The following is a 25,590-nucleotide window of genomic DNA, read 5'->3' as shown; positions in this document are numbered from 1 at the left end:
TTACTTAGAAACCCCCTTAAACCAGTCATATAAATACCCTGAGATTCTTGAATACATTTCCTTTCCCAGCTACTAAGAAGGTTATAGATTATTTCAGTTCTTATAAAATATTCGAGGGTCCATTTTCCGTGCACTCCCCTAACTTCAAGCCGCATATGCTTGAAATTTGTTTGTTGCAAGTAATGTGTTGTGATTATTCTTGACAGCTGAGGTGCACACGGGCTGATTTTTTAGGGGATGTTCAATTACAACATTTTTGAAGGATGACAAGGGGGGAGGAATCCGAAATACGTTGTAATATCTGATTAAACATTTATATATCAAAGCGTCAAGTATAACCATTGGTTTTTAGAAATATTACTTGGCAATCAGTACCCGTAATTTGTAGTGCAGTAGATAAATTGTTTTGCTATTGCATAAGGACCGGCCCGCTGCTTTCTCATTTGAGACCATGAATTACATTCATGGGCTACTTTTTCTATGATTATGTAATTCAAATCTGGTTTGGCTTTTTGCGTTCACAGACCTCTAACCTAAAAGGGCTAATTCCTTTTCAATCCTCACAAACATTCAAATTGGTGCTGCTAAAGGCCCGAAACCCTCAAAAGAGTATTTTTCGTGAACCATGTGTATACAAGAGAGAGGGGGGTGGTTTTCATGTCCTAAGAAAGCCTCCTAAAAAGCAACAAAATAGACATGCGCGAAGAATGCTAGCATAACACTTGGCCCTTGACAGTCTTTACCCTTCCCCCCCCAAAAAATAATGACATTAATCTTACGATTTTTTCCAGAATATCCTAGAATTTCTCATCTAATTCGTCTATTTTTTTCCCTTTCCCTTAAATAAACGTTAGCTTACGTGTCTTCCAATGCCCATCCCTCTGTTTGTGTCGTCAATTAGAACGCGTTTCGTGTTCTATATACAGGTAGGCCAACAATCAGAGGCGTCACTAGCCAAAATGTTATTTTGAGGCGGGGGGGGGGGGGTACTTACTGGATGATGCTTTTACCAACAGCTTCGGGTGATATTATTATTATAATTGCTTCCTTTTTTTCATCCCGAATGAAACCGATCTTCTTTCATTGATTTTACGTTATTTATTTCCTTCAGCTAATATACCTAAAATCGCATCAACCCAAAATAACGGTAAAATTGCGGCACTTCGTGTTACTATTTTACCGACTCCATTTTTTTCAACAATTGGCTGAAAATAGTCGGGGGGGGGAGGCTCCTGCATCACACCCTTGGTTACAATCACATGGTATGATGCTATAACTGATATTAGGAATAAACAGTTTCTTATCTTAATTTTTTATGATAATTTTTTCTCTATTGTTAATGTATAAATCTAGTTAGTTTTTCTCTTGGACGACTTAATAAAAGAAGAAAAGAAAAATGCGTGGGAGAAGAGTATACCTCACCATATCTACTAATCCACTTCAAACAAAAATTTGGTGTAAGCCTACTTGTTCCTTTGTTTGTCCATCTTGTGGATAATAATAAATGCAATTTCTTGTTTTTTGACATCTAACCATGCAAAGCAAGCACTGATCCAGAGCCACAAGTTTTATTTTTGGGCATTTGATAACGGCGGGGGGAGGGGTCCTAGCTTTTTAACTTAATTAAATACTATTAGACTACTAACACTACTTCATATGTTTTGTACTGGTTTATTTATTACAAAAATTAATGTTTAAAACAAAAATGTCTGTAAAAACGATGCACAGAATATTTTTTTTTCTTTGTTGGAAAATATATCTTATCCCATAACAACCGATTTTAAAATAAAAGATAGTAAAGTTGTATATTTTTTTTTGTTGCAACTTAATATTATGTTTTTGATTATATGTCTGTAGTTGTATATCACACTGCTAAGGTATAGTGCACTACTTTACTATTACTACCAATATTCGTCGCAGTGCCAAGTCTCCCGACGTCAATACAGCTACGCAAGCTCTCCCTCCGCCCTGTTTTGTTTTAACTATCACTCTTTACATCCTCAATCGAAATTTGAAATTACTTTAGATTCTTCTTATGATTTCCCACCCCTATTTGAGGACTCCCTGGGAATGACCAAAAATTAGTATTTCGATTCCAGCAACTAATTAATGACCAATTAATAATAATTAATTAATATGCTGTTTGATTGTGGGCCATTTATGGCCAACTTATGTGCCATTTGATTGACCAACCACCGTACAAAAAAAATTATAGCAGTGTGTTACCACTGCTATATTTTTCCCCTATATGTAAGCTAGGATGCCATCTATCTCTATTTGTGCCGGTCTGGGCATAGAAGTCTTGGATCGAAGTCTTCTAATAAAATACAGCATATCTACCTTGTCTATTCGTTCCTGTAAATCTTCTGTAAAACTTGCTTGTCGTTACACACTGTTACGCAAAGCCATCTTATAGACATATTAATTGATTTCAAGATGCAAGGTAGGATATCTCATCTCTATAACCCACTCTAGGTTACCTGTTACTCACCTAGGTAATCCCAGGTCTAGGATTACACTTCAAGGTCTAAAAACTCAATACAAAAATTTGGATTATCAAAAACTTCGACGGAACAAAATTTAAGCTATCGAGGCTCTACAGCAGTACTTCTAAAACACGTGTAAAAAATTAAAACATAAGTAATGGATTCACCGAGTGCTTATTTTGAGGGGGTGGGAGTTTCAAAGGAATATTTTAACAGACATTAAAAAAAAAGTGTTAAATGGTGAATGTTGTGAATGTTCGTTTAGTCCCGTTGTTTTGTGGTTTAGTCCGTTTATTTGTTATATTTCTCATTTAGTTCATCTATTTATTCGTTTTGTTCTTTTTTTCTTAGTGTCAAGTAAAAATACCAGATTTTTAATTTTTATTCATCTTTTGTGCAATTTATTTTTTTTTCTTCTTTTCTTACAGCTGGCCATCCTTAGTATGACAGATCTCAAAGAACGGCTCGAAGCTCTCACCAAAATTGTGGTGGCATTGGTTCGACGGCGGCAAACATGACTAAGCCTAGAAGTTCTTTCCGTAATTGGCGCTGTCATTTCCCTAATTGGCGCAGTTCTTTCTGTAATCGCGACAGGGCTTGTTCAATATCTTTAAACACTTGGTCTGGATTATACTAAAATTCTTGTTTAGTCCGGAACGGGTCTGAGAACGACTTTTATGACATGGATGATAGAGCTTATTGTGTATTAAAATCAGTGATTATGTTTGTAGGATATTAAACATTATAGATGAAAGTTAACTACTGTATTTTCCATCCCAACATTAAGAATTTCCTAAAGTCTTTGTAGGTGGACCGTTTCACCCCTTTTGTTAATACTACTATAAAATTTTGGTTGGATTAAGTATAGGTGAATCCCCATGTGACTGGCTCGAAGGACCCATACATCTTGATAAATTGTTGTCCGAAATTCGCTTTTATGTCTCCCTACCCCCTGGGGGTTGAAGCTATGTTCACCTATACAGATAGCTATTTATATTAATTTTTGAAATTTTGGTATGTATGAAAATGTATGTAGAGTTTACACGGTTGATTACAAATTATTATTTCTTAATTTAGCAAAAGTGTAGTTGTGTACTTTAAAATGTTATTACCAGCATAATTTCTACCTTTTCCTTCTTGCTTTAACGCTGAAAAGTTGCCTGGTGAAATGTTTAATTAACAGTGAATTAAAAAAAAATTCAGTATCCTTCCTTTCATACATTTGTTCAAGGGTTTAAGTTTACTCTAAAACATTACATAAATTTGGACGAAAAGAAAACATATTTCAAAGTTTTCATCTTTTTAAAACGTTTCATACGTTAGGTTTTTCAGACTAAAAACGGCCGTGTTTATTAAATATGGACTTTTTTATGCTTATTTTCCCACTAAGAATTATTTCTAGATTTGTCGTTGCTTCAGTGTTCTTTACGCTTATTTATAAAAATTTGAGATTTTTACTTAATAAAACTAAAAATTCTAATGCTAGATTTTTGGAAATACGCACTGATGAGGTTTGAGCTCATCTACTTTAATCTAGTATGATGCTTAATGGCTTGACCCAATGCATTTTCATCATCTGACGTCCATGTTTTGTGAATTTGGAATATTTGCCGAGAGAACTTGGCCTTTTCATTGAAAAATGATCAATTTATGATTCCCACGTGTATGCTTTTTAAAAGCTGGAAGAAAACGTTATGTCCCTCCAGCCTTGTAGATACACTGTTTTTTGCCATTAGTTCTGTTTTATTGATTAGCAAAATAATAGAACCTCTACAAGCCTCCTTTTCAGTTTATACCAGTTTAAAAAGAAATCAATAGTCGTTCGTTATTTTAATGTAGGCTAGTTTCTTGATGCTGCAACTGCACAAAGCTTTTTCATTCATGTATGATATTTTCTGGTTTTGGACGCCCATCATTGGCGGAAGATATCGGCTGGACCGGAGGCTTAGGAGCTTCAATTCACAAAAATATATGGGTGAGAGGCAAAATTTGTTTTTAAAAGTCTAGGGAGGGGCAGTTTTTTTTTTTTTTTTTTAATGAAAGTTCCAATGGAAATATAAGAAAACAGATTTTTTTTTAATTTAGGGGGGAAGTAATCGTCTCCCCCCGCCCCGATTACTACCCAGGGATTGTAGTTCTAGTCTCTTAAGTAGGATATAATAAAATCTTTCGGGCTATGATGTTTCACCAAATAACGTTCCCAAAATTTGGATTATATAGTGTTTCTTCAAAAGACTGTTAATAAGGGATTTTTTACGACCTCTGTCTCTGCCTTAAGCGTTTTGTGCAATTTATTTAACTTGTCTCCGTTTGCCGCGACATCATTTGAAAAAAATATGAGAACTAACTTGAGAAACGATTATAATCATTTAATCATATACTTATTATTTCACGAAATTTTGTTTTGTTTTCACCAGTGCTAAAAATACTAAATGAAAACATTTAAGTGTATCGTATATTTTTAAAATCATCTTTGTCTCTTTGTTATATAAACTGAAAAACATGTTCGAATTTTGATGGATATCTCCAAGTTGATTCATAGATTAACTACAAATTTGCTTAACCATAGTCTCGGTGAAATAGCTTATTTTTGTAAACGTAAACTTAGATCTGTTCAGAGGAGGTGGGGTGGGGGCTTTAGACCCGTACCCCTCTTCCTGACATCTTGAGTTTTTATGTTGTTTTTTTTTTACTATAATTTCCTCACTTTTTGTTTAACGTTCCTGTGTTCTTTTAAAAATTATTTTCACCCTTCCCCCATAAAAAAAAGCGCCAACCTCCCTTCAAACAAAATCATGAGTACGTGCCTTTTTACAAATGTTAACCATGATCTCGGTAGTCCTAGAAAAAATTGGGAATTTGATGGAAAAGAAACTTAGTTGAATAAGCCACAGATCATTTTATCGAATAGCATAGTTCACTTTTATATGGCTTCTCTTCACATTGAAAATATAAGCTGCTATTCAACGATCATTGGCAAAACTTAGGGATTGGCCTGTTGAGGATAGGAGTTTGGTGCTGGTTCCGTGACTTACGCTGGTTTATATCTTAGTGCCCATTTTCTTGAGGATGGCAGTTTAAATTATGCTCACTTCCCATTTTCATGAAAACAACCATTTGTTCAACGAATAGGTGGATATTTCCATACAGATCTGCTCTGGTCTAAGGGCCGAGCAATGTTGCCAGCTGATTTGTCTAAAGTTGCGTCGCCTAAAAGTGAAAAAGCGCCGAAAGCTCCCTTTTTCTATCGAAAATGAGCCGAATGATGGATTTTCCCCCTAAAAGAAATGGGCCGGTTCAAAAAATTCAATGCTCAACCGCCGCAAAAAAGCGCCAAAATTGCGGAAATCCGCCCTAATTGGCCAATCTGAGGCCGAGTCGAACTAGAGCTGCATATCATAATGAATAGCGGCATATCAGATACTTTGAAGTACCTGGCGCCGTGAATATTGGAATAAAAAAAAAAGAAAAAAAAGAAGCTCTTCTTTAAGTTCAACAAGAGATGGATAAAGGGAGGATGGAAGCAAAAATGTTTATTTCGTTGAACGAATCCAGCCTGAAACCTTAGGTTCGTGTGGATGGATGAGTTCCATCCAGCTCTCATCCTCTTGTAAATAGGCCCTCAATGTTACTGAAGACGAATGAAGATCGCTTAATATAGCACTTTCGGGTACCTTTATTATTCTTCGGTCTTTGGGCAAATATCACCAACAATATTAATTCGGAAAATTTTGAATATGTATAGATGTAACCTTAAATGCGCATGGAATTAAAGACGCGTGAGGTTTCTAGCAAAATATTGCTAGCAATTGAGACGGTAGAAGATACATCAATTTATTTTTCATCTTTTATAACAAATTGGTAAAAGGAATTTGAATATTTAGTAAGCCAATGATTTTCGAATAACCAAAAAAGCAAACAAAGAAGAAACGTTAACTATCAAAACTATCCGAAAATTTAAATGAGATTGATTTAAATTTTTCCTGACTAAAAAAGATCACTGGTCCTGAATTAATAACAGTAAGATGAAGCTCAATATTTCTGCCCGCGGAAAATCTGAACGACTTCGGGTTGTTCAGTGTTGTTTTGTCACCATTTTGAGTCTAGTAATGTGAGGTCTTTGTGTTTACCAATCGTCGTTAGGTACATCTTAGAAGGGACATCTTATTTTTGGAAAATTGCTGCCAATTAGCTGATTGTCCATTCTGAATAATCTGTGGAAAATACCATCATTTCTATATCGTAATTTTAGGCGAATTGTGAAAATCCATGTTTTATGCAAAATATAAATAAAATTATTGTACTTGCATTTTAAAGTGTTGCTTCTAGATAAAGTTTTAGTACTAAAGTTCTTTCAGACTAAGCGTCAATCTATCTGTCACTGCCACTCCTAGTGGCTGATGTATCTGCTACCACTCATTCTTTGACTTTTAGCCTTTCGGTTTGTTTATAACTTAAACTCTGGCACATAGGCAGGGTTTAAGGGACCTCGCAGGGCCCTTAAATCTCCAGATTGTTACGATTCATCCTATAAATTATTTATTTCCGGATAGTTTGCTGATTTTTTTGATTCTTTGGATTCGTACCCTATCTCCCCCCCCCCCTTTAGAAATGCAGGACCTCTTTGTAATAAATTTTTGCGCACGTGTTGGGTCTTACACATAGTATCTTATGACACTCCCCGTTAGCATCACCACACTGAAATAATAAAATGGTGATCTTGTTGCCTGTGGGAAGACTGACCCAAATATTAACCAAAATAATTCATGGTGACTATACATACCTTGACAAATTTGTTTGGCTTTCTGAAGGAAGGGGTCCGAATAATAGCAGTAGCGGTGTAACAACGTAACACACAGTATCAATGGAAAGGAACTTCACTGTAAATCAATTTCAGAATTAACAAGTCAGCTATGGTTAATTCAAAAGGCGGCATGTTACACTATTTGTATTTTAGAGGTGAGGGGCAAAACTGAAATAAGGTTTTTTAAAGTTTTTTAAATGTTATTAATAAACAATATTTTAATAAAAGGAGGATCTTTTTAAAGTCAGAACGGCAAAATAATTTTGATATAAAAGAAACTCAGATTTCAACTGTTTGTTTGAGTGAGGAAAGAGAGCTTAGCACATTTTAGAGAAGTCAGAAACTTAGCTTGAGAAGCAAATTGGATAGAAAGAAATGACCAATGCGTATATCTGATTCATTTAAGGAGGAATGACCTTAGATCCAAGTTTTGTAGAACTTGCAGAAGATCAAAATTGAGAATCTTTGTATGATTTCGGTTTAAACAAGGTTGAATATGCTGGTCAATGGTAGACTTTCTACACTATAGTTGAAATTCGGCAGTAAAGGGAAGGGGGGGGGGGTGTATTTAGGGGGGTTTTCATAGCACCTTTTGAGTTACCGCAGTTGAAATGCCATGCTCAACCCAAGTGTCCTGCCCCAGTGGTTTACTAAGTGGTAAACCACCGTTTGTGTCGAACTGCGATTTACTGTAGTAATATAACGTGGATCAACCGTACTTTTACCTATCGGAAGCTGACAAATATGACGCGTTTCGCAAATACATGTTTTGTGAAAGATACGCTTTTCATGTCTACATTTACTGCTGCTAAGAGTGGTAAGATACTGATTATTGCGAAGTCTGAATGGTTCAAGCGTAATTTTTTTGTATTTGAGCTTGTTTATGTTGGTAAGCATGGAATTTTTGAAAGGTTTTCAAATAAAGTGTCAATCCATTCTTAATTTGTTCTTTTTCACTATTAATGTACATGGGCGCCCATAAGCTGAATTCCAGGGGGGGGGGGCAAACCTCATCTAATTGGCACTTTTAATGCTATATAATAGAAATATCAGAACAAAAATATAAAAATAAGGCAGCATCATTCAGCCAGGGGGGGCGGGAGCCCCCCCTGGCTTTTTTTTTTCTTTTTTTTTTAGTAAAGCGCAAGTTGTGTTATGGTCTTGTGAAGGCATGTGGGTTGTGGGTGGTCAGTATGGAATTTTTGAAAGATTTTCAAATTAAGTGTCAATCCATCCTGAATTTATCCTTTTTATTATGAATCTATTTAGTTATTTGGTTATGAACGTTTTTTGTTCCATCACTGTGCGGTTTCAAAAGATGAAGGGATCGTCATCGAAATATCACTTTCGATGCCTTTTCAAGATTCACAGACAAAGAGAGTATGCTTTTCAAACTTAGAAGATGAAGGATTTGGTAACATCCCTTGTTCCATAGGGTAGTCAATTGTATGGCTTATTAATCGGTATGTGGCAATTTTCATTTAAGGAAAAATGTCATGTTTATTAAAATCTAAATTTACCCAGATTTTAAGCTCAACACAAAGGTTGGTTGTATAGAAACTTTGGACCATATTTCTAAGAATATTTTTGGAGTATCGAAAACTACAACACGGTGTGTTTTGCGAACACAACAGAACACAAACACAATTATATATAACAAAGTATAACACAAATTCTCTGTCAAAACCTCGCACAAACGTATTGCCCTTGATTATAGATTTTCTTTAAAAACTGGGAATCTAAGGCTCTCACTGTACATTGGCTGGAAATATTGGATAGGAGCTGGCACGCAAGTATTCCAGACGGCCACTCAACCCCCTCAGTGTTTCGAACTGTCTGTCCCTCTTCTGTTTCTGCTGTGATTCAAGCTGTACGTTTCGCAATCTAAAAAAGAAATAAAGTTTTTACTACCAAGAGCACTCACAAAAAAATTTCCAAGACATTAAAAATTTAATGCTCTAAACTTTTTTTTTTCGATGGTGACAAGGGCTGAAAGCTTAGTAGAAAAAAGCTGTTCTAAAAAAAAAAAAAAAAAAAAAAAAACCTATCTCCTTTTGATCTTGACAAATTTAAGCTCTTTGCAAATTATTTTTCTTTTAGGGAGAGGTGGTTGGATATTTTAGCTGCTCCAAAATAGGTGCCTGTGATCAATAGATATTAGTTGAACAGCCAGTGAATTAAAAGCCACTCTATGCCTTTTTGAAGGGTTGCGTTTCCATTTTGCACTGTACATAAGATATTTGGAACATTGATTATAACTAGAAAATGGGTTAAAATTAAGTTACAAAATAAAAATTTCGAGATATATATAACTGAATCTACAAATAAATCTGGGTAATAAGATAGTTTAATAAAAAATCTATTTAATAAAATCTAGGTAATATAGTGTGTAGTCGAAGTAAATCAGCTTTTCAGGAACCTAATTCGTTAATTGCCCCCCCCCCCCAAAAAAAAATGCGACATGTATAATGCTTATTAGAAAACTAACATGGGTCAGCCTGAAATAAAGTCTTGGTCATAGTAGCTATTCTTATTCAAAAGGGATGTTACATTCTATATAGTCAGGCTGACAGAAAAAGTATGAGCTAAGCCTCCAGGGCTGCAGGGATTGTCCATCGACTTTGCGTTACTGATTTTAACAGGTCCATCTTTCTTTTAAATATTCTTCTAAATAGAAAAGGGTTCATCTTACCAATAACGAGAACAAATATTTTCTTAATCTTGTTTTGTCTGTATCCTACAAATCAAAGAATATGGGAGAATATGGTAACTTATTGAAAAATTATTGGTAATGGGTAACTTACACCCATTCTTCGCCTACAAATACTGAAAAAAAAAATTATTGTGATATTTTTTTAGTCATTCAAGGTCGAATTAAATAGATTTATATTAAACCAAATGTTCTGCAAATTTTGTTATCCATAAGGAATGATTTAAATACAGTTAATCTTACACTAAATACAATAGTAAGTCGATTTGGATATAGTAAAAATAGAAATAGAAATTCTTAATTTAAAGATGTTTTTGGTCAACTAAATACCGATTCAAATGTAGTTTACACCAAACTAAATGTTCTGCTAAATCAAATCAGATTCGTCCTTCAAGTAATTAAAACATAGTTCTTTTAGTGATGTTTTTTTGTCAGTAAACTAAAATACGGTTTATATGAAACTAATGCTCAACTAAATCCGATTTGATCCTTCCAAAAAATAATAAAATATTTTGTTTTCGTACTTTCGTTTTCTAAAATTCGCTATGTGTCATAAAAGGGTCGTTGACTCAAATTTTGACTCAAAAACGTATCGTGCCAAATAAATCTGGTAAACTCATTGTCTAAATGCTATTTTAGGGCTACGGTAATCGGCTTGAAGCATACACTACTTTGATAGTAGTTCTATTGTTTGTAGGAAGACATTAAAAGCTGCTGTGATGACTAAATGAAGTTTATTCTTCCTAACTTTAAGTAGTCCACAAAGCTCCAAATGACAAGCCTTCTTTTGTTTTTCGGTGACCTCCTAGGTCCTACTTACGGAGAGCGGATTGTTGTTAATTCAAAAATGACAATGGTGCTCGCGCTTATTAGTTAGATCCCATTTAAGCTCTAGTCCGAAAGCAGTTCTTCCGTTTCCCGTCTCTCTCTTCACGGGTTTACCTCGGCATGAGAAAGTGCATTACCAAAAGTTTTTTTCTTGGCCCTTCAATGAGTATGTTTGAAATGTCAGATATAGAAAATCGATTGTAAACTCCAAATCTTTTATCCTCGGCCATCTATATCTATACACAGCTTTATCTACATCTACAGATATATCTATATCACAGCTATATCTATACATAGCTAATATTAATAAATCGATAGGAAGCTCCAAATCTTATATGTTCAGCCATCTACATCTACACAGCTTTCGTGAGCACTTTCCTTGGAACTTTAATACTGACTTTTCGAGACCCCTAACTCTTTGTCGTAGAGTTAGCTCTGCTCATATTTCAAGAATAGCTAAAATGCTGATTAGATCTGAAATATCTGGCTAACGCTGAATAATCTTCTGTCTTGAAAATTTGTATCTAAGGTTTTTGAGATCCCATCGTGTTTACATACATTTTGGGGTAGGATCAATGCTGCTTTCACTTTTTCCTCGAATAAGTTTTTGTTATAAAGCCCCACTTTCCACACAAAGCAGACTTAAAAAGAAGAAAAGCATTTGACGGCCTAATGATCAAAAGGAAGGTGTGTGTTTGTTAAATTCATTAGAATTTGTTTCAATAAAGGCAAAGAACCATTATGACTCTAAATTAGTAAAAATGCCATATGCTAGAGGGCTGTTTTGTATCCAGATCCGCTGATTTCTTAACTAGAATATAATTCGTCTTTTACTGAAGAAGACTAAAGATTAAATATGAATTACGATGTATTCAGTCTATATAATGTTTCAAGAAAGGAAACGTGTCGTTTTGATATGTTCTTATATTAAGCATCTATTTCATCTGTAAAGTTGTGTTACACAGTGCGCTTAGGTAGGGATGGGATCTTTCATTCCCATTGATGGTTATAGTTTTGATGTTTCAAGCGAACGAGAAAATTGTTTGTTTTTAGGAATTGGGTAAATTTGACCCTATCCCGGAATAAATTCTGCTCCTTATGTGTATATGAAATTCAGCACTCGAAGCTTTAAAATGTACGAATTTCGAAACAGGTAATTCTCAATTGGTTTTTGACGAACTCTTCTCTCAGGCTTCACAGTCTTCTTCCATGAAAGAAGATTCAGAAGAAGTCTAACATCACCGTTTTTAAGTTGGCGCTGTCCAACGTTTTTGCCGTCAGTTTAGTATAGAACAATGCAAGAAAACTTACCTATACCTTAGCACTTTTTTATGGTTTTTATCTTTTTCAGCATGTTCTTTCTCTAAGGCTACAAGGCGCTCCCTTAATGAATCAATCTCCTTCTTCAAACCTTCAGAATTATTCAGTATATCTTTTTGCCTTTGAAGCAGTGTTTGGAGAATAGTGTACTTTTTGTGCAGTTCAGGAAGTTTAACATGTTCCTAAAAAAAATATATATATTTTCTAATTCACATTTCAAGTTGAAGAGTTAGGCACTTGTTGAAACCATGGCTTCCTACTTCTAGATTATGGTTTGTACCAGGGGTGTAGCTACAGCATTTTTATTGGAGGGGGGGGGACAAGAGAGGTCCATATCCAGAGAGTCAAGGGGCATGGGCTATATAATAATTTTTCTCCAAATTATTAGGGAGGACTATCGCCCCTCCTTGTCCCCCAAACGACACCATTGGTTTGAACCTAGTAAAGAACGAACCATGGACCATAGTAACCAAAAATTTAAACTCATTTTTAAAAAAAACTATCAAGTACGACAGAACTGTCATTTGTGGTTGATTCAGGAATGGTAGCTATGATTTCGATTAATCTTAATGAAAAAAGTTTATGGCTAAAACAATAGGAATTTCAAAAGTAACCTTGAAAACCGTCAAAAATGGTGTTGAGGGAACTCACTTTTTTCTTTTTTTTCTTTTCTTTACCGTTAGTAGGGCAGTGGATCCTCATAGTGAGCTGTTTAAGGGCTCATTTGAAAGGAAATTGTCATACCTAGTGCTTTTTATAAGTATTAAAAGCGTACTATTGAGATTCAATTCGTTTTTTTTTTTACAAAACTACATCTTCATATACAATGACGGAAAACACGTATATTTTGAAAAAAATGTATAATATCATAATATAATATGATGTAGTAAAGATAACATAAAGATAATATAGCAGACAAATATATTGTAAAGTTGCTTCTCTGGGACGTAATGTCATATTTGAGTGACTCTGCAGCTTTATTTCCGGGGGCTCGTTCTTTAGTGTGTGTGATTTATAAGGGACCCACAGTACAGATGAAATTGAATTAATGGAGAATACATTATTAGGGCTGAGTGTGGGGCCATTTATATTATAAGATATAAGAATATTTCGCAAAATTCCAAAACTGTACGGAATGTTTGGAGAAAGTGGGGGTAAAAGACAGATTGCAGGCATCAATGACGTGGTTGAATTCGATTATAATTTCGAATGTAATTTCATAAGAAATTGGCTTTCAATATTTTGTTATGATCCAACACAAGCAAACAAATAATGAACCACAAATAAAAATTGAATATTTATGACTAAAGCATAAGAAACCATGTAAAATATAATCCTAAGTTCACACGAAAAAGCTATTGTAATTTTATTCAACTGCATCAATGAGCAATTCTAGTGGCTGCTATCAAAGAGGAAAAGAGAAATTTAATGTTATATGCTTCCATTTTAAAAAGTATGCAACAAATCCATTGGTTTCTTTTTGTGTCGTCAATCCGCGCATTCCTTTTTAGCCAATCACAATGCTCCTTAAGCGTATACCAGAATAATTGGCCAAATTACACTTTATGAAGCAGCTAAACATATTAAATCTGAAAAGTTGCCTAGTACCCCAATAAAAGCTGATTAAAAAAAAAATATTAGGTTCTTGACAAAGCAGCTAAAGATGTGAAAGTTGGCAGCAACAAAGCTCCTGGTAAACTGTGTCCCCCTCCCCCCTTCCCTTGGAAGTTTCCTTGTAACATTCAGGATGCCTTCCCCTACATCTCCACATTTTGTGCTGGTAAGTATATAAGTGTGATCTATTATATTACAGGAAAAACAGCTCTGAAACAAAAGGGGAGCTATCACCGTGCAGCACCCATATTACAGGTTTAGTCCAAAAATATTCCGGGGAATAAAGGGGAATTAGATGCTGATTTATAACCCCCCCCCCCCCCCCAAAAAAAGGTCCTTCTATATTTATCTGAAGGCTTTCGGAGAGTTATAATTTTTTTTTTGAAAACACTCTAGACTCCTCTCACCACTTGCATTAAGAATTCACCGGGTCCCATACATAATAACTGATGCTTAAGTGTACACATCTTTATATAATCTTGTCAAGCCTCAAATGAATCAATTTCGTTAAATGAAGCAAATATGAATGTGTATATCAACATTTTATTTTGTATGGACTACATTTTCAAAAGGTTTGTGGTAACGAACTAAGTATGGAGCGAACCGGCTCAATAGTATACCCGAAACTAAAACAACGGAATTTTGATACCAATAGATACATAAAAAAAATCGGATTTTTATGCTGATTTAAAATATACAAGTTTCATCAAGTTTAGTCCTACCTATCAAAGTTACGAGCCCCAGAAAATTTGTCTTATTTTCGAATAGAGGGGGAAACACCCCCTAAAAGTCATATAATCTCACTGAAAATCACACCATCAGATTCAGCTTAACGGATAAACCTACTGTAGAGGTTTCAAGCTCCTATCTGCACAAATGTGGAATTTTGTATTTTTGCCAGAGAAAGATCACTGATGCGTGTTTATTTTATTTTTTCCCCTTGGGGTGATCCTATCGACCCAGTGGTCCTAAAATTTCGTGAGAGGGCTCATTCGAACAGAAATTAAAAGTTCTAGTGCCCTTTTTAAGTGAGAAAAAAAATTGGAGGGCAACTAGACACCCTCCCACGCTCATTTGTTACCAAAGTCACCGGATCAAAATTTTGAGATAGCCATTTTGTTCAGCATAGTCGAAATATCTAATAGCTATGTCTTTGAGGATGACTTAATCCCCCAAATTCCCCGGGGGAAGGGCTCCAAATTATGAACTTTGCCCAGTGTTTACATAAATTATTGGTTATTGGCAAGTATGCAGACGTTTTCAGGGTTTTTTTTTCTGGTGGGGGGAGGGATTGGGAAACATGAGAGGATCTTTCCATCAAGGAATTTTTCTTGGGGGAAGAGAATTTCCATGAAGGGGGCGCTGAATTTTCCAGCATTGTTTAAAAAACAATCAGAAATTAAATAAAAAACAAGTTTTTTCAACTGAAAGCAAGGAGTAACATTAAAACTTATATGAGTCGGTTCGTCCTCTCGTCCATACCTCGCTCTTTACGATAAAGTATTTTTAGTAATTTCAAAAGAGCTATTTATTCTGATTAATTAAACAAACTTTTTCCACAAAATAAGTTTTTCAAAGAAAAGTAAAGAACTCCATTAAACAAAAAATGAGCAAAAATGAAATCAAATAATTTACCAAGCGTGAAACTACCACAAATCAGCATCGATAAATAAATGAAACCCAAAACCAAGAGAAATTACAATATATAACCGAGTCAAACTCAAAACGAGCAGAAATTAACATAAGTTGGGCTCAAAACCCCTATGCCTTCCCAAGGTCAGAGCAAAATTTGCACTTTACTGAAAAAAAAAAAAATACAAATGAATATACATTGTCATTTTAATATACATATACTGATATTTAGTAATCAAAATGTTAATATTATTTGATTTATTAAAACGAAAAAAGTAAAAACCTTTATATTTTTTTTCAGTAAAGTGCAAATTTTGTTCTGGCGTTGGGAAGGCATTAGGGTTTTGAGCCCAACTTATGTTAATTTCTGCTCGTTTTGAGTTTCTACGACAACGCTTTCTGTAAAAACCTTATATGCCCCCAGGGCATAACTTACAAACATTGCCCTGAAGGCTATGGGGTAGTATCCTCCTCAAAACATAATTTCTATTGGGAAAACAACTACGCTGAACAAAATGCCTATCTAATAAATTTTATCGGATGTGTTTGTGGGAATGATGGGCGTGGGGGGGGGGGGGGGTTATTTGCCCACTAATCACTTTCAACTATTAAAAGGGCACAAGCCACTCCAATTTCCAATTGAATGGGCCCTTTTCGAAGTTTCTACGACAACTGCTTTGGTACGAAGTACCCTGCTCTAAAGAAAAAAAAAATAATACATTGCTCCAACATCGTTCTTATATGCCCCCAGTGTATAACTTAGAACCCTTGCCCTAAGGGTTGTGGGGGGTGTCCTCCCCAAAAGATATTTTCTATCTGGAAATCAACTACGCTGAACAAAATGGCTATCTCAAAATTTTGATTGGATGTGTTTGGGGGAATGATGGGCGTGGGGGGTGGTTGGATGGGGGGATGGTTGCCCTCCAATCACTTTCGACTATTAAAAAGGGCACTAGCCATTCCGATTTCCAATCGAATGAGCCCTTTTCGATGTTTCTACGACAACTCCTTGATACGATACGAAGTGCCCTGGTATGGAAAAAATAAATAATACATTGTGCCAACATCGTTCTTTACTTAGGCAGCGCGATTGCGCTGCCTATGATTAAACGGCCTTTGTGATTCAGGGTCATTCTTAAAGAATTGGAACATAATTCAAAATTTGGCATAAAGAGCGAGGTATTGACGACGGGGTGAACCCCCTAATATTACGTACATGAGGAAGTTTGCCCCCCTCGTCAATACCTCGCTCTTTACGCTAAAGTTCAAATCTTGTTAAATAATGGCCGATATAAGCAATAATTTGTTTGTGTTATTTTCCGACTGATTTAATTCTACTTTAAGCAGCTTCATAACTATTATTTTCATGTGATAATAAGCCAAAGATATTGTATGTCTCGGCTTATGGTTGTTATTAAATAAAATTAAAAAAAAACAAGTTTTTCCAACTGAAAGTAAGGAATAACATTAAAGCTTAGAACGAACATAAATTATTACGTATATCTTTTAAAGATATTTTCTTTCATTTATTTCGATCATTTGAGAATTGCTCAACTTGTGACTTTCATTTTCTTAAAAAGTTTCGACCTCTTTGGCCGTTTTGTTACTATGCCTTACATAATTAGTTTCGCAAATATCGTTAATTTAAGTTGCGTCGGAGAATCTTTCAATGGAAAAATTCTCATGGGGGAAGGGAATTTTTCATGGAGGGGGAGCTGGATTTCCTGACGTTATTTAAAAAACGATCATCAATTAAACAAAAAACAAGTTTTTTCAACTGAAAGTAAGGAGCAACATTAAAACTTAAAACTAACAGAGAATATTACGTATATGAGATGGGTTGCCTCTCCTCAATAGCTCGTTCTTACGCTAAAATTTCTTTTTTAGCTTTCAAAAGAGGTTATTATTCTAATTAAACAGACTTTGTGATTCAGGAGTCATTCTTAGACAACTGGAACAAAAATCAAACTTAGGTTATTATAAAATTATTATTAGTTAAAAAAAAGTAAAGTTAATATGCAAATTCTGTTTTAATTATTCATATACGGTGATCCAATTTAAAAATCTGCATTAATCCAAAAACGTTCAGAAATTAAGTAAAACAACAAGTTTTTTTAACTGAAAGTAAAGTGCGGCATTAAAACTTAAAACGAACAGAAATTATTCCGTATATGAAAGGGGCTGTCCCCTCCTCAACGCCCGCTCTTTACCCTAACGTTTTTTTTTGTTTTATAAAGTAGAGTTGTGAGAAAGAGTCAAACTTCAGCGTAAAGTGTGGGGCGTTGAGGAGGGGACAGCCCCTTTCATATACGGAATAATTTCTGTTCGTTTTAAGTTTTAATGTCGCTCCTTACTTTCAGTTAAAAAACTTGTTTTTTTTATTTAATTATCTTTAGGAACGAATGCCCCGCCACGCAGCATTAGCCTGCTGTCAAGGTTCAGTAAAAAGTTTTTCGGTAATTTCGAATCGACTGGCTATGTCATAATTTCCACTCAATTAGATTTTGCTCTTTGGCTTAAAATTACTGTTTTGCGCCATAAAATGGCTGAAAGAGGTTTACAAAGCATCTTTTGGTTTAACAGCACAAGTCGTAAAATACAAATAGTTTCTGAGATTTCAAGATGGACATACTATGGACGTATTATAGACGAAATATGGACATAATTTGGCAAAAATGACACATTTTTTGATACTCAGGGGACATAAACAAGAACTGAGATGTTTGCAACCCTGGTCAAGGCTCACTAAAAAGTTTTTCGGTAATTTTTTGAATCTACTAGCTATGATATAATTTCCACGCAATTAGGTTTTGTTCTTTGGCTTAAAATTACTGTTTTGCGCCATAAAATGGCTGAAAGAGGTTTACAAAGCATCTTTTGGTCAACAGCACAAGTCGTAAAATACAAATAGTTTCTGAGGTTTCAAGATGGACATATTATGGACGTACTATAGACGAAATATGGACATAATTTGGCAAAAAATGACACATTTTTGAATACTCAGAGGACATAAACAAGAACTGAGAAGTTTGCAACCCTGGTCAAGGCTCACTAAAAAGTTTATCGATAATTTTGAATCAACTAGCAATGACATAATTTCCACTCAATTAGATTTTGTTCTTTGGCTTAAAATTGGTGTTTTGCGCCCCATTGTAGTGGCTGAAAACACCACTTTTCAGTGGTACAATCTTTGTTGCTACTTAATAAGGGTACTATAAATTTCAATTTGAATAAGAATTTACCCAATATTCTACGACCATTTGTTTGATGCAATCACTTCTCAAAGAAAAACAACGAATAAACACTCATTCATGATTACCACCACCCCACCCCCCCACCCCCTAAGAAATGAAATTTCGTATTTTCATAGATAGAGACTTGAAACATCTGCCACAGGGTTTTCTGATACGTCGAATTTGAAGCCTTAAGTTTCATCGAGATTACTTGCCCTTTTGGGGATGTTTCCCCCTTTGTCTAGAATAAAGCAAATTTTCTCCGACTCGTAACTTCTGGTGATTAACTTTAAGCTTAACGGATTTTGTAAACTAAGGATAACCCTGAAAATTAAATTCTTTTAGCATATATACTATTATAAAAACTCCTTTGTTTCGGTTTCGGCAACTATTAGCGGGAGTGCTCCTTATTCACAGTTTATTGCTGCAGGCTGTTTGATTTATGAATAATATTACCCTTTTTTATGCTACAAATCAAATTTAGAACTTAAGTAAATTTTTATTTACCAACTCTGTTCATTAATGAACAATTTGATTGTGGCAAGGGCTGGTGCCACGGTGGTGAAATCTTATAACGTCAAGCAGGCCTATGGTTAGAGCGGGAGAAAAGAGCCTTTATTATATTTAGCACGCTTGAAGTCCCCTCATCCATGTATTAAGGGAGATCTAAGGAAAAGGGGAACCTCCTGAGAGGATGCAAAGAGGGCTTTGAAGAGATTGGGATGGAGGAGGAGCGTGCGTAGCTGTGTTGGCCTCAAGTGGTTTGGTGCTGCAGTGAGTTGTTAGTAGTAGTAGTAGTAGTAGTAGTAGTAGTAGTAATTCATTGCTTTTGACTTAGGGTGATCGTTAGATTAGGCTTGCTGTTTAACCATAAGTCCATAATTGCAATCCCTTTGACTTATAAAGCTGACTTATATACCTCTTTATAATTTCAAGCTGCAACAGCAGCTCAGTTTCAACAAACCAAATTAACAAACTTGAGCAAATGTTCAGTACAAAATGAGACTGAGTTCAAGAAACTTTTGCGACGTAATTTTTTTTTTTTTTTTGGCAAGTAATGATGTCCCAATGGCCGATATTAGATTTTTGATCGACTAAGACCAATTATATAACAAATTTCAGCACACGTGCTCCTCAACTTGAGATAGCACAGCCTTTCTAACAAGGGTACAAGTATTTACTGGTTACGCTAATGACCAAATTAGAAAGTTGATCAAGTGTCCATTGAAAAGAAAATCTAGAAGTTTACAAAATCACATGAAAAAAATTGGACTGTGATGAGTTACTGTATCCCTGTGGCAAGACTAATATTCTCGGAAATCTTTAAAGCTAGAAAATCAGACGCTTGACAAACTGGGAAATCAGTTCTTCCAATTCGAGTAACATTACTCTAAAAATTCTCAAATCCTGTAATGGATTCAATAATTACTCGTATTCCCGAACTATTAAATCAGCGTAGATTAAGTTTTTATATTACTTCCTTTCTTTCTTTACATCTCACCTTTGCTCTGCCAATTTTACTCCATCCTCTCAAGGGTTTATATCTTTGTAGCCACATTCCAGCAACTCTGAGTGATGGGAATGAAAGGTTTCGGTCCATAACAAGTTATTGATCCCAAAGGAAATGGGAACTTCTTGGGAGGGGGTAAAGAGGGAGGTTATGGATGGATCGGGATGAAGGAGGAGCGCGTGTAGCTGTTTTGGCCTCAGGCGGCTTGGTGCTGCATTGAGCTGTTAGTAGTAGCCTTATCTGCTTTATCTGACCATTCGTTACCTATGATCCCTGAATATCTTGGGGGCCACGGCAGTGTAGCACGGTTAGCGTTGGTTGCTAGTCTGTTTGAGGCTTCATTGCAATTTAATTTCCCCTTTTTTCTGATTTTAAGATTCTCAAGAGTTTTAAGGCATGTTTAGTTACCATATAAAATGCAAATATTCTTTCCTTTGCTTCTCAGTAGACCCAGTCTCTTAGCTGCTTATTCTAAGCCAAAAATTTCAGCCTGGATAACTGTTGCAAATTCCCCTAAGTGATTACTCGTAAGGTTTAAGAAGAGCAATGCCTTTTACGGTTACTGACCTCTTCTTTGAAGTACAATGGACAGTGGAAGTGAAATCTGATTGTATGATTGGTGAGACCACACTGGCTAATCATGACAAAACGAGAGAATCGCAAAGAAGAGAGAAACGAGGACAGTAATATCCAGTGAAAAAACGAAGAAGACTATGCAAATATTCCGGTCCAAGACCTTCACTTGACCGTCTTTAGTGCAATTAAAAAAAAAAAAAAAAAAAAAAAAAAAAAAAAATACAGATATAAATCCAAAGGATAATATAAAAAACAAACACTGACACTGAAATAGGAAAGACCCTTTCCAAGCAACGATAAAAAGGCAGTTATTTCTTTAAATTTATGTAAAACATTCTTAAATAAATAATTTCATTATAAATGGGGTTTAGATTGGTTTCACCAGTATGTCTATTGAGGGCGACCTTTTGATGAATGTGCTTTTTCATTTCAACTGCCTCTCTGAAAACTTGTATGAGACCCTTATCGGGGGCAATAATGGAGGTGTTATCAAGCAAAATGAAATGGTGTGGGAATTCATAGACGTCTCGAGCCAAGGCGGAATCAAAAGTCTCAGGCCTTTGGTGTAGCCCTATGGCTTTGTCGATTGAGGACCTTTTTTCCGACAACCTTTGCCCCAATTGCTGATGGATTCTTCCAAAATAAAAACAGCCACAAGAACAGGGAACCTTATAAATACCAATGCCCAAAATGGGGCTGATTTTATCTTTGCCGCTGTCGAAAAAGCTCTGTATTTTATTGAATTCTTAGAAGTAACATTAAGGTTATGTTTTTTTTAGGATTCTTCTCAGTTCGTCACTCAATTTGGGAATATAGGGTACAGCAGGGAAAAGTTTCTTAGCCCCCACCAAGTGGATGATATCTGTTGGCGGTTGTGAAGTTGATGAATCCTTTTTTGCCTTTTTTGTGTTTCTTCTATGATAGATTCAAGTAATTTTATGGGATATCTAAAAAAAATAGGAAACATCTGAATTAAATTCTAGATAAGATTTTTGAAATTTTTTGTTTTTCTTCACATGTAGTTAGGCAGTTTTTGATACTAGCAGCGTCAAATTAAAAATGAAGAAGCTTGAGTATTTAAGCAAAAAATAGCCTAAGTATATATGGCACCAAATAGCTTAAAAAGATATATTTAACTTTTATTTGAAGGTGTAGCTGTACCTTAGAAATAAAAAATCGTCAGGTGTTTGAACTTTTGTAGACGAAAAGTGGTTTGATGAAGCAATATTAATGAAAATGTGATGCTATCTTAAAAACTTCTTCATTTTGAGATAAGAAAAACCAAAATCTGGAAAATTCCGGTTTCCAGTATGGATAGACCAAATATAATTAGTTGAAATGTGGTTGTTGAACTAAGTCAAAACACACTATGAGCATGCAAATCGCCAAAAGGGTGTATCAGCGATACCACTTTTGCTGCTTCTTCTTCTACTATTACTGCTGCCATTACTGTCACTATTGAACTAAATCAAAATAGCTTAAGTTCATCCAGGTTGTCAGCATGTCCAGGCGGGAATAGGGTATAGAATAGGATATAAAGTAGAAATATTCACGGAAATTTTATATTGATTTAAAATGAAATAAAAAGGCACTATGCGCCTGCTGGTTGTCAATAAGACGTCTCAGCAAAATTAAGAACGACTGAGGGTATTAAGTTGAAACGTTCAGGGCTACTACTGCTTTAACTTCTTATCTTACAATTGAACTAAAGAAAAGAAGTGAAAGTGCATTCAGGTATCCAAAATAGCATAGATGTTTTAGAAAAGGGTCTTAAGTTTTATTTTTCTGTGACCATTGAAAAGACTATGTCAACAAAAAACAAAAACAAATTAATATAATAAAACTTTTCGCAAAACAAGTATTTCAACGAAAAGTGAAGGGCTAAACTACATGAAAAATGAACAAAAATAGAGGCAAATAATTTTCTAACATAAAACTACCACAAATCACCATCAATAAATAAATGAAACCAAAAAACGAACAGAAATTACAAAAAATAGCCAAGTAAAACCCAGTCAAACTCAAAACGAGCAGAAACTAAGATGAGTAGGACTGACGCCCCCATGCCTTCTAAAGACTAGTGCATAATCTGTATTTTACCTAAAGCAAAATATGCTTCAATATTTTCTCTTTTTTAACTTCAATAAATAAAAAAATATAAAGACTTTTAACAATGAATATATATATATATATATATATATATATATATATATATATATATATATATATATATATATATATATATATATATATATATATATATATATATATATATATATATATATATATATATATATATATATATATATATATATATATATATATATATATATATATATATATATATATATATATATAATATATATATATATATATATATATATATATATATATATATATATATATATATATATATATATACATATATACATATAAAACTGTCAATCCACATTCATTTGTTTTTTTTCAGTAATCTTTGTTATCTATATCTTCATTCAGTCTGTATTTTCATAATCTATAAATTTGTAAATTCTATAAAATTGTATAAATCTGTAAATTCTGTAAATGGAAAAGCAGTTTGGTCTAAGAAATTAATAGTATAGAATAATATTTCTTATATAATTCAATTTTTAATTTACATCAAACAGTTCGTGGTAACGAACTGTTAGTAAGGAGCGACCCGGCTCAACAGTAACCGAAACTCTTAAACGCGGAATTTTGATGGCAATAGATACATCAAAAGAATCAGATTTTTATGTTGATTTCAAATATATAGATTTCATCAAGTTAAGCCCTACCCATCAAAAGTTAAAGTTTTTTTTTTTTTTTTACACAAAATATGTTTTTTACCCATCAGAAGTTGAAAACCTATGCCTTATTTTCGTAAAAAGGGGGGAACACCCCCTAAAATTCAGAGAATCTTAATGAAAATAACACCATCAGATTCAACGTACCAGAGAAACCTAATGTAGAGGTTTCAAGCTCCTATCTACAAAAATGTGGAATTTCATATTTTTGCCAGAAGAAAGATCACGGATGCGTGTCTATTTTTTTCCCCCCAGGGGTGATCGTATCGACCCAGTGGTCCTAGTTCATCGGGAGAGGGCTCATTCAAACGGAAATTCAAAGTTCCAGTGACCTTTTTAAGTGAAAAAAATTTGGAGGGCAACTAGGCCCTTTCCAGCGCTCATTTTTTTCTCAAAATCATCCGATGAAAATTTTGAGATAGCCATTTTGTTCAGGATAGTTTAAAAATCTAACAACTATTTCTTGGAAGACGACTTAATTCCCCACAGTCCATAGGGGAAGGGCGGAAAGTTATGAGCTTTGCCCATTGTTTACATATAGTATTGGTTATTGGGAAATATACAGACGTTTTCAGGGGGGATTTTTTCTGGTGGGGGGTCGTGGAGGGGATTATGTGGGATAATCTTTCCATGGACAAATTTTTCCTGGGGGAAGGGAATTTTCCACGAAGGGGGCGCCGGATTTCACACCATTTTAAAAAAACGGTCAGAAATTAAATTAAAAAAAACAAGATTGTTCAACTAAAAGTAAGGAGCAACATTAAAACTTAAAACGAACAGAAATTATTACGTATATGGGTGGGCTCGCCCCCCACCCTTTTTATTGCCTCGCTCTTTACGCTAAAGTTTTTTTAGTACTTACAAAAGAGCTATTTACTCTAATTAAACGGCCTTTGTGATTCATGGGGTATTCTTAAACAAGTGGAATAAAAATTCGAACTTTAGCGTAAAGAGCGAGGTTATCTACTTTCCGGATATTCAAAATTTCATTTGACGCTCAGACCGCTAATTGACCCTCAAATGAGACCATTATAAATTAGTCGTGTATTTTCTTCAGGCTACTTAAGGATCTTTCTGTTCCTAGTAGAATTCTCCAAAAATTAAGAAATATAACGAGCCAGTTTATTTGAAATGGTTTTGCGAACCAGTAATTTCGTTCATTTTAACTTTCAACTTCGTTCTTTACTATCATTATACAAAATTTATTTTTTCCAAATTAATTTATCACAAGGACATACGTTTTGCTTCAAGCTTTACATGGGTTATTTATAAAAAGTCACTCTGAATTTGATTTACTTAAAAAGACCAAATATTATTGAGTTATCAACCTAATTGTTATCAACTTTTTGGACATTCAAAATTTTATTTGACGCTTAGACCACTAACTGACCCTCAAAAGATGTAGGGGTCGTACTTCCATAGCCCCTACCTTGAATGGAACCGAACAAGCAGACTCAGTAAGTATCCGCGTAGATGATGAAAAATTTAGGCTAAAGTAAGAAGAAGGGCAAAAGAAAGAGAGAGAGAGAGAGAGAGAGAGAGAGAGAGAGAGAGAGAGAGAGAGAGAGAGAGAGAGAGAGAGAGAGACAGAGAGACAGAGAGAGAGAAAGAGAAAGAGAGAGAGAGAGGGGGGAGAGAGAGAGAGAGAGAAAGAGAGAGATAGAGAGACAATTAATTGGGGAGTAAGAAGAATAATTAGTTACTAACCAATGAATTACTACCAGAAAATATACGCTCAAACTTCTCACACAATGATTCAAGGTTTTCCATCTTTATTTGTTTGTCTCCTGGGCAACCGAATTGGGCAACTCAAAGAAAAGAAGAAGCTATTGAACAGCATATTGACTCATCCATTCAAGCACCATCTTTCAGCCGAGGCGTCACGTAGGGGGGGGGGGCTCCCACAATTTTTTCAGTCAGTTGGTAAAATATTTTAATGGTTAAATAGTTTCACAAAGCACCGTTATTGTATTTGCTAATTTTTTTTATTTTATTTAGTAAATGAACTGTAGTCAATACATGACGAAAAACCAATGAAATAAGATCCGTCTGTGTCGATGAAAAACAAAA

The 25,590-nt window shown here is 34.8% G+C and overlaps 2 protein-coding genes across 3 annotated transcripts in view; one reads left to right on the top strand and one right to left on the bottom strand.

Moving 5' to 3' along the window:
• Window positions 1-8,221, top strand: part of LOC148955838 (LON peptidase N-terminal domain and RING finger protein 3) — a 112,068-nt gene extending 103,847 nt beyond the window's left edge. For both annotated transcript variants that reach the window (XM_089104505.1, XM_089104499.1), the window contains one exon: window positions 2,915-8,221. In XM_089104505.1, coding sequence (XP_088960631.1) covers window positions 2,915-3,004 — 90 coding nt within the window. In that variant the 3' untranslated portion in view covers window positions 3,005-8,221. The remainder of the gene's footprint in view (window positions 1-2,914) is intronic.
• Window positions 8,222-8,805: 584 nt separating this feature from the next.
• LOC148955837 (uncharacterized) lies at window positions 8,806-25,290 on the bottom strand. The gene is made up of 3 exons (XM_089108370.1): window positions 25,228-25,290; window positions 12,140-12,330; window positions 8,806-9,174 (listed from the first exon to the last, which is right to left on the bottom strand). Exons 1-3 carry the CDS (start codon window positions 25,288-25,290, stop codon window positions 9,039-9,041), a joined length of 390 nt encoding a protein of 129 aa, XP_088964496.1. The 3' UTR covers window positions 8,806-9,038.
• Window positions 25,291-25,590: the final 300 nt, after the last annotated feature.

Source organism: Artemia sp. Qi Xiang Cuo, chromosome 2, assembly GCF_049724085.1.
Source record: "Artemia sp. Qi Xiang Cuo chromosome 2, ASM4972408v1, whole genome shotgun sequence".
Lineage (NCBI taxonomy): Eukaryota > Metazoa > Arthropoda > Branchiopoda > Anostraca > Artemiidae > Artemia > Artemia sp. Qi Xiang Cuo.
This window is presented reverse-complemented; position numbering and strand designations above follow the sequence as displayed.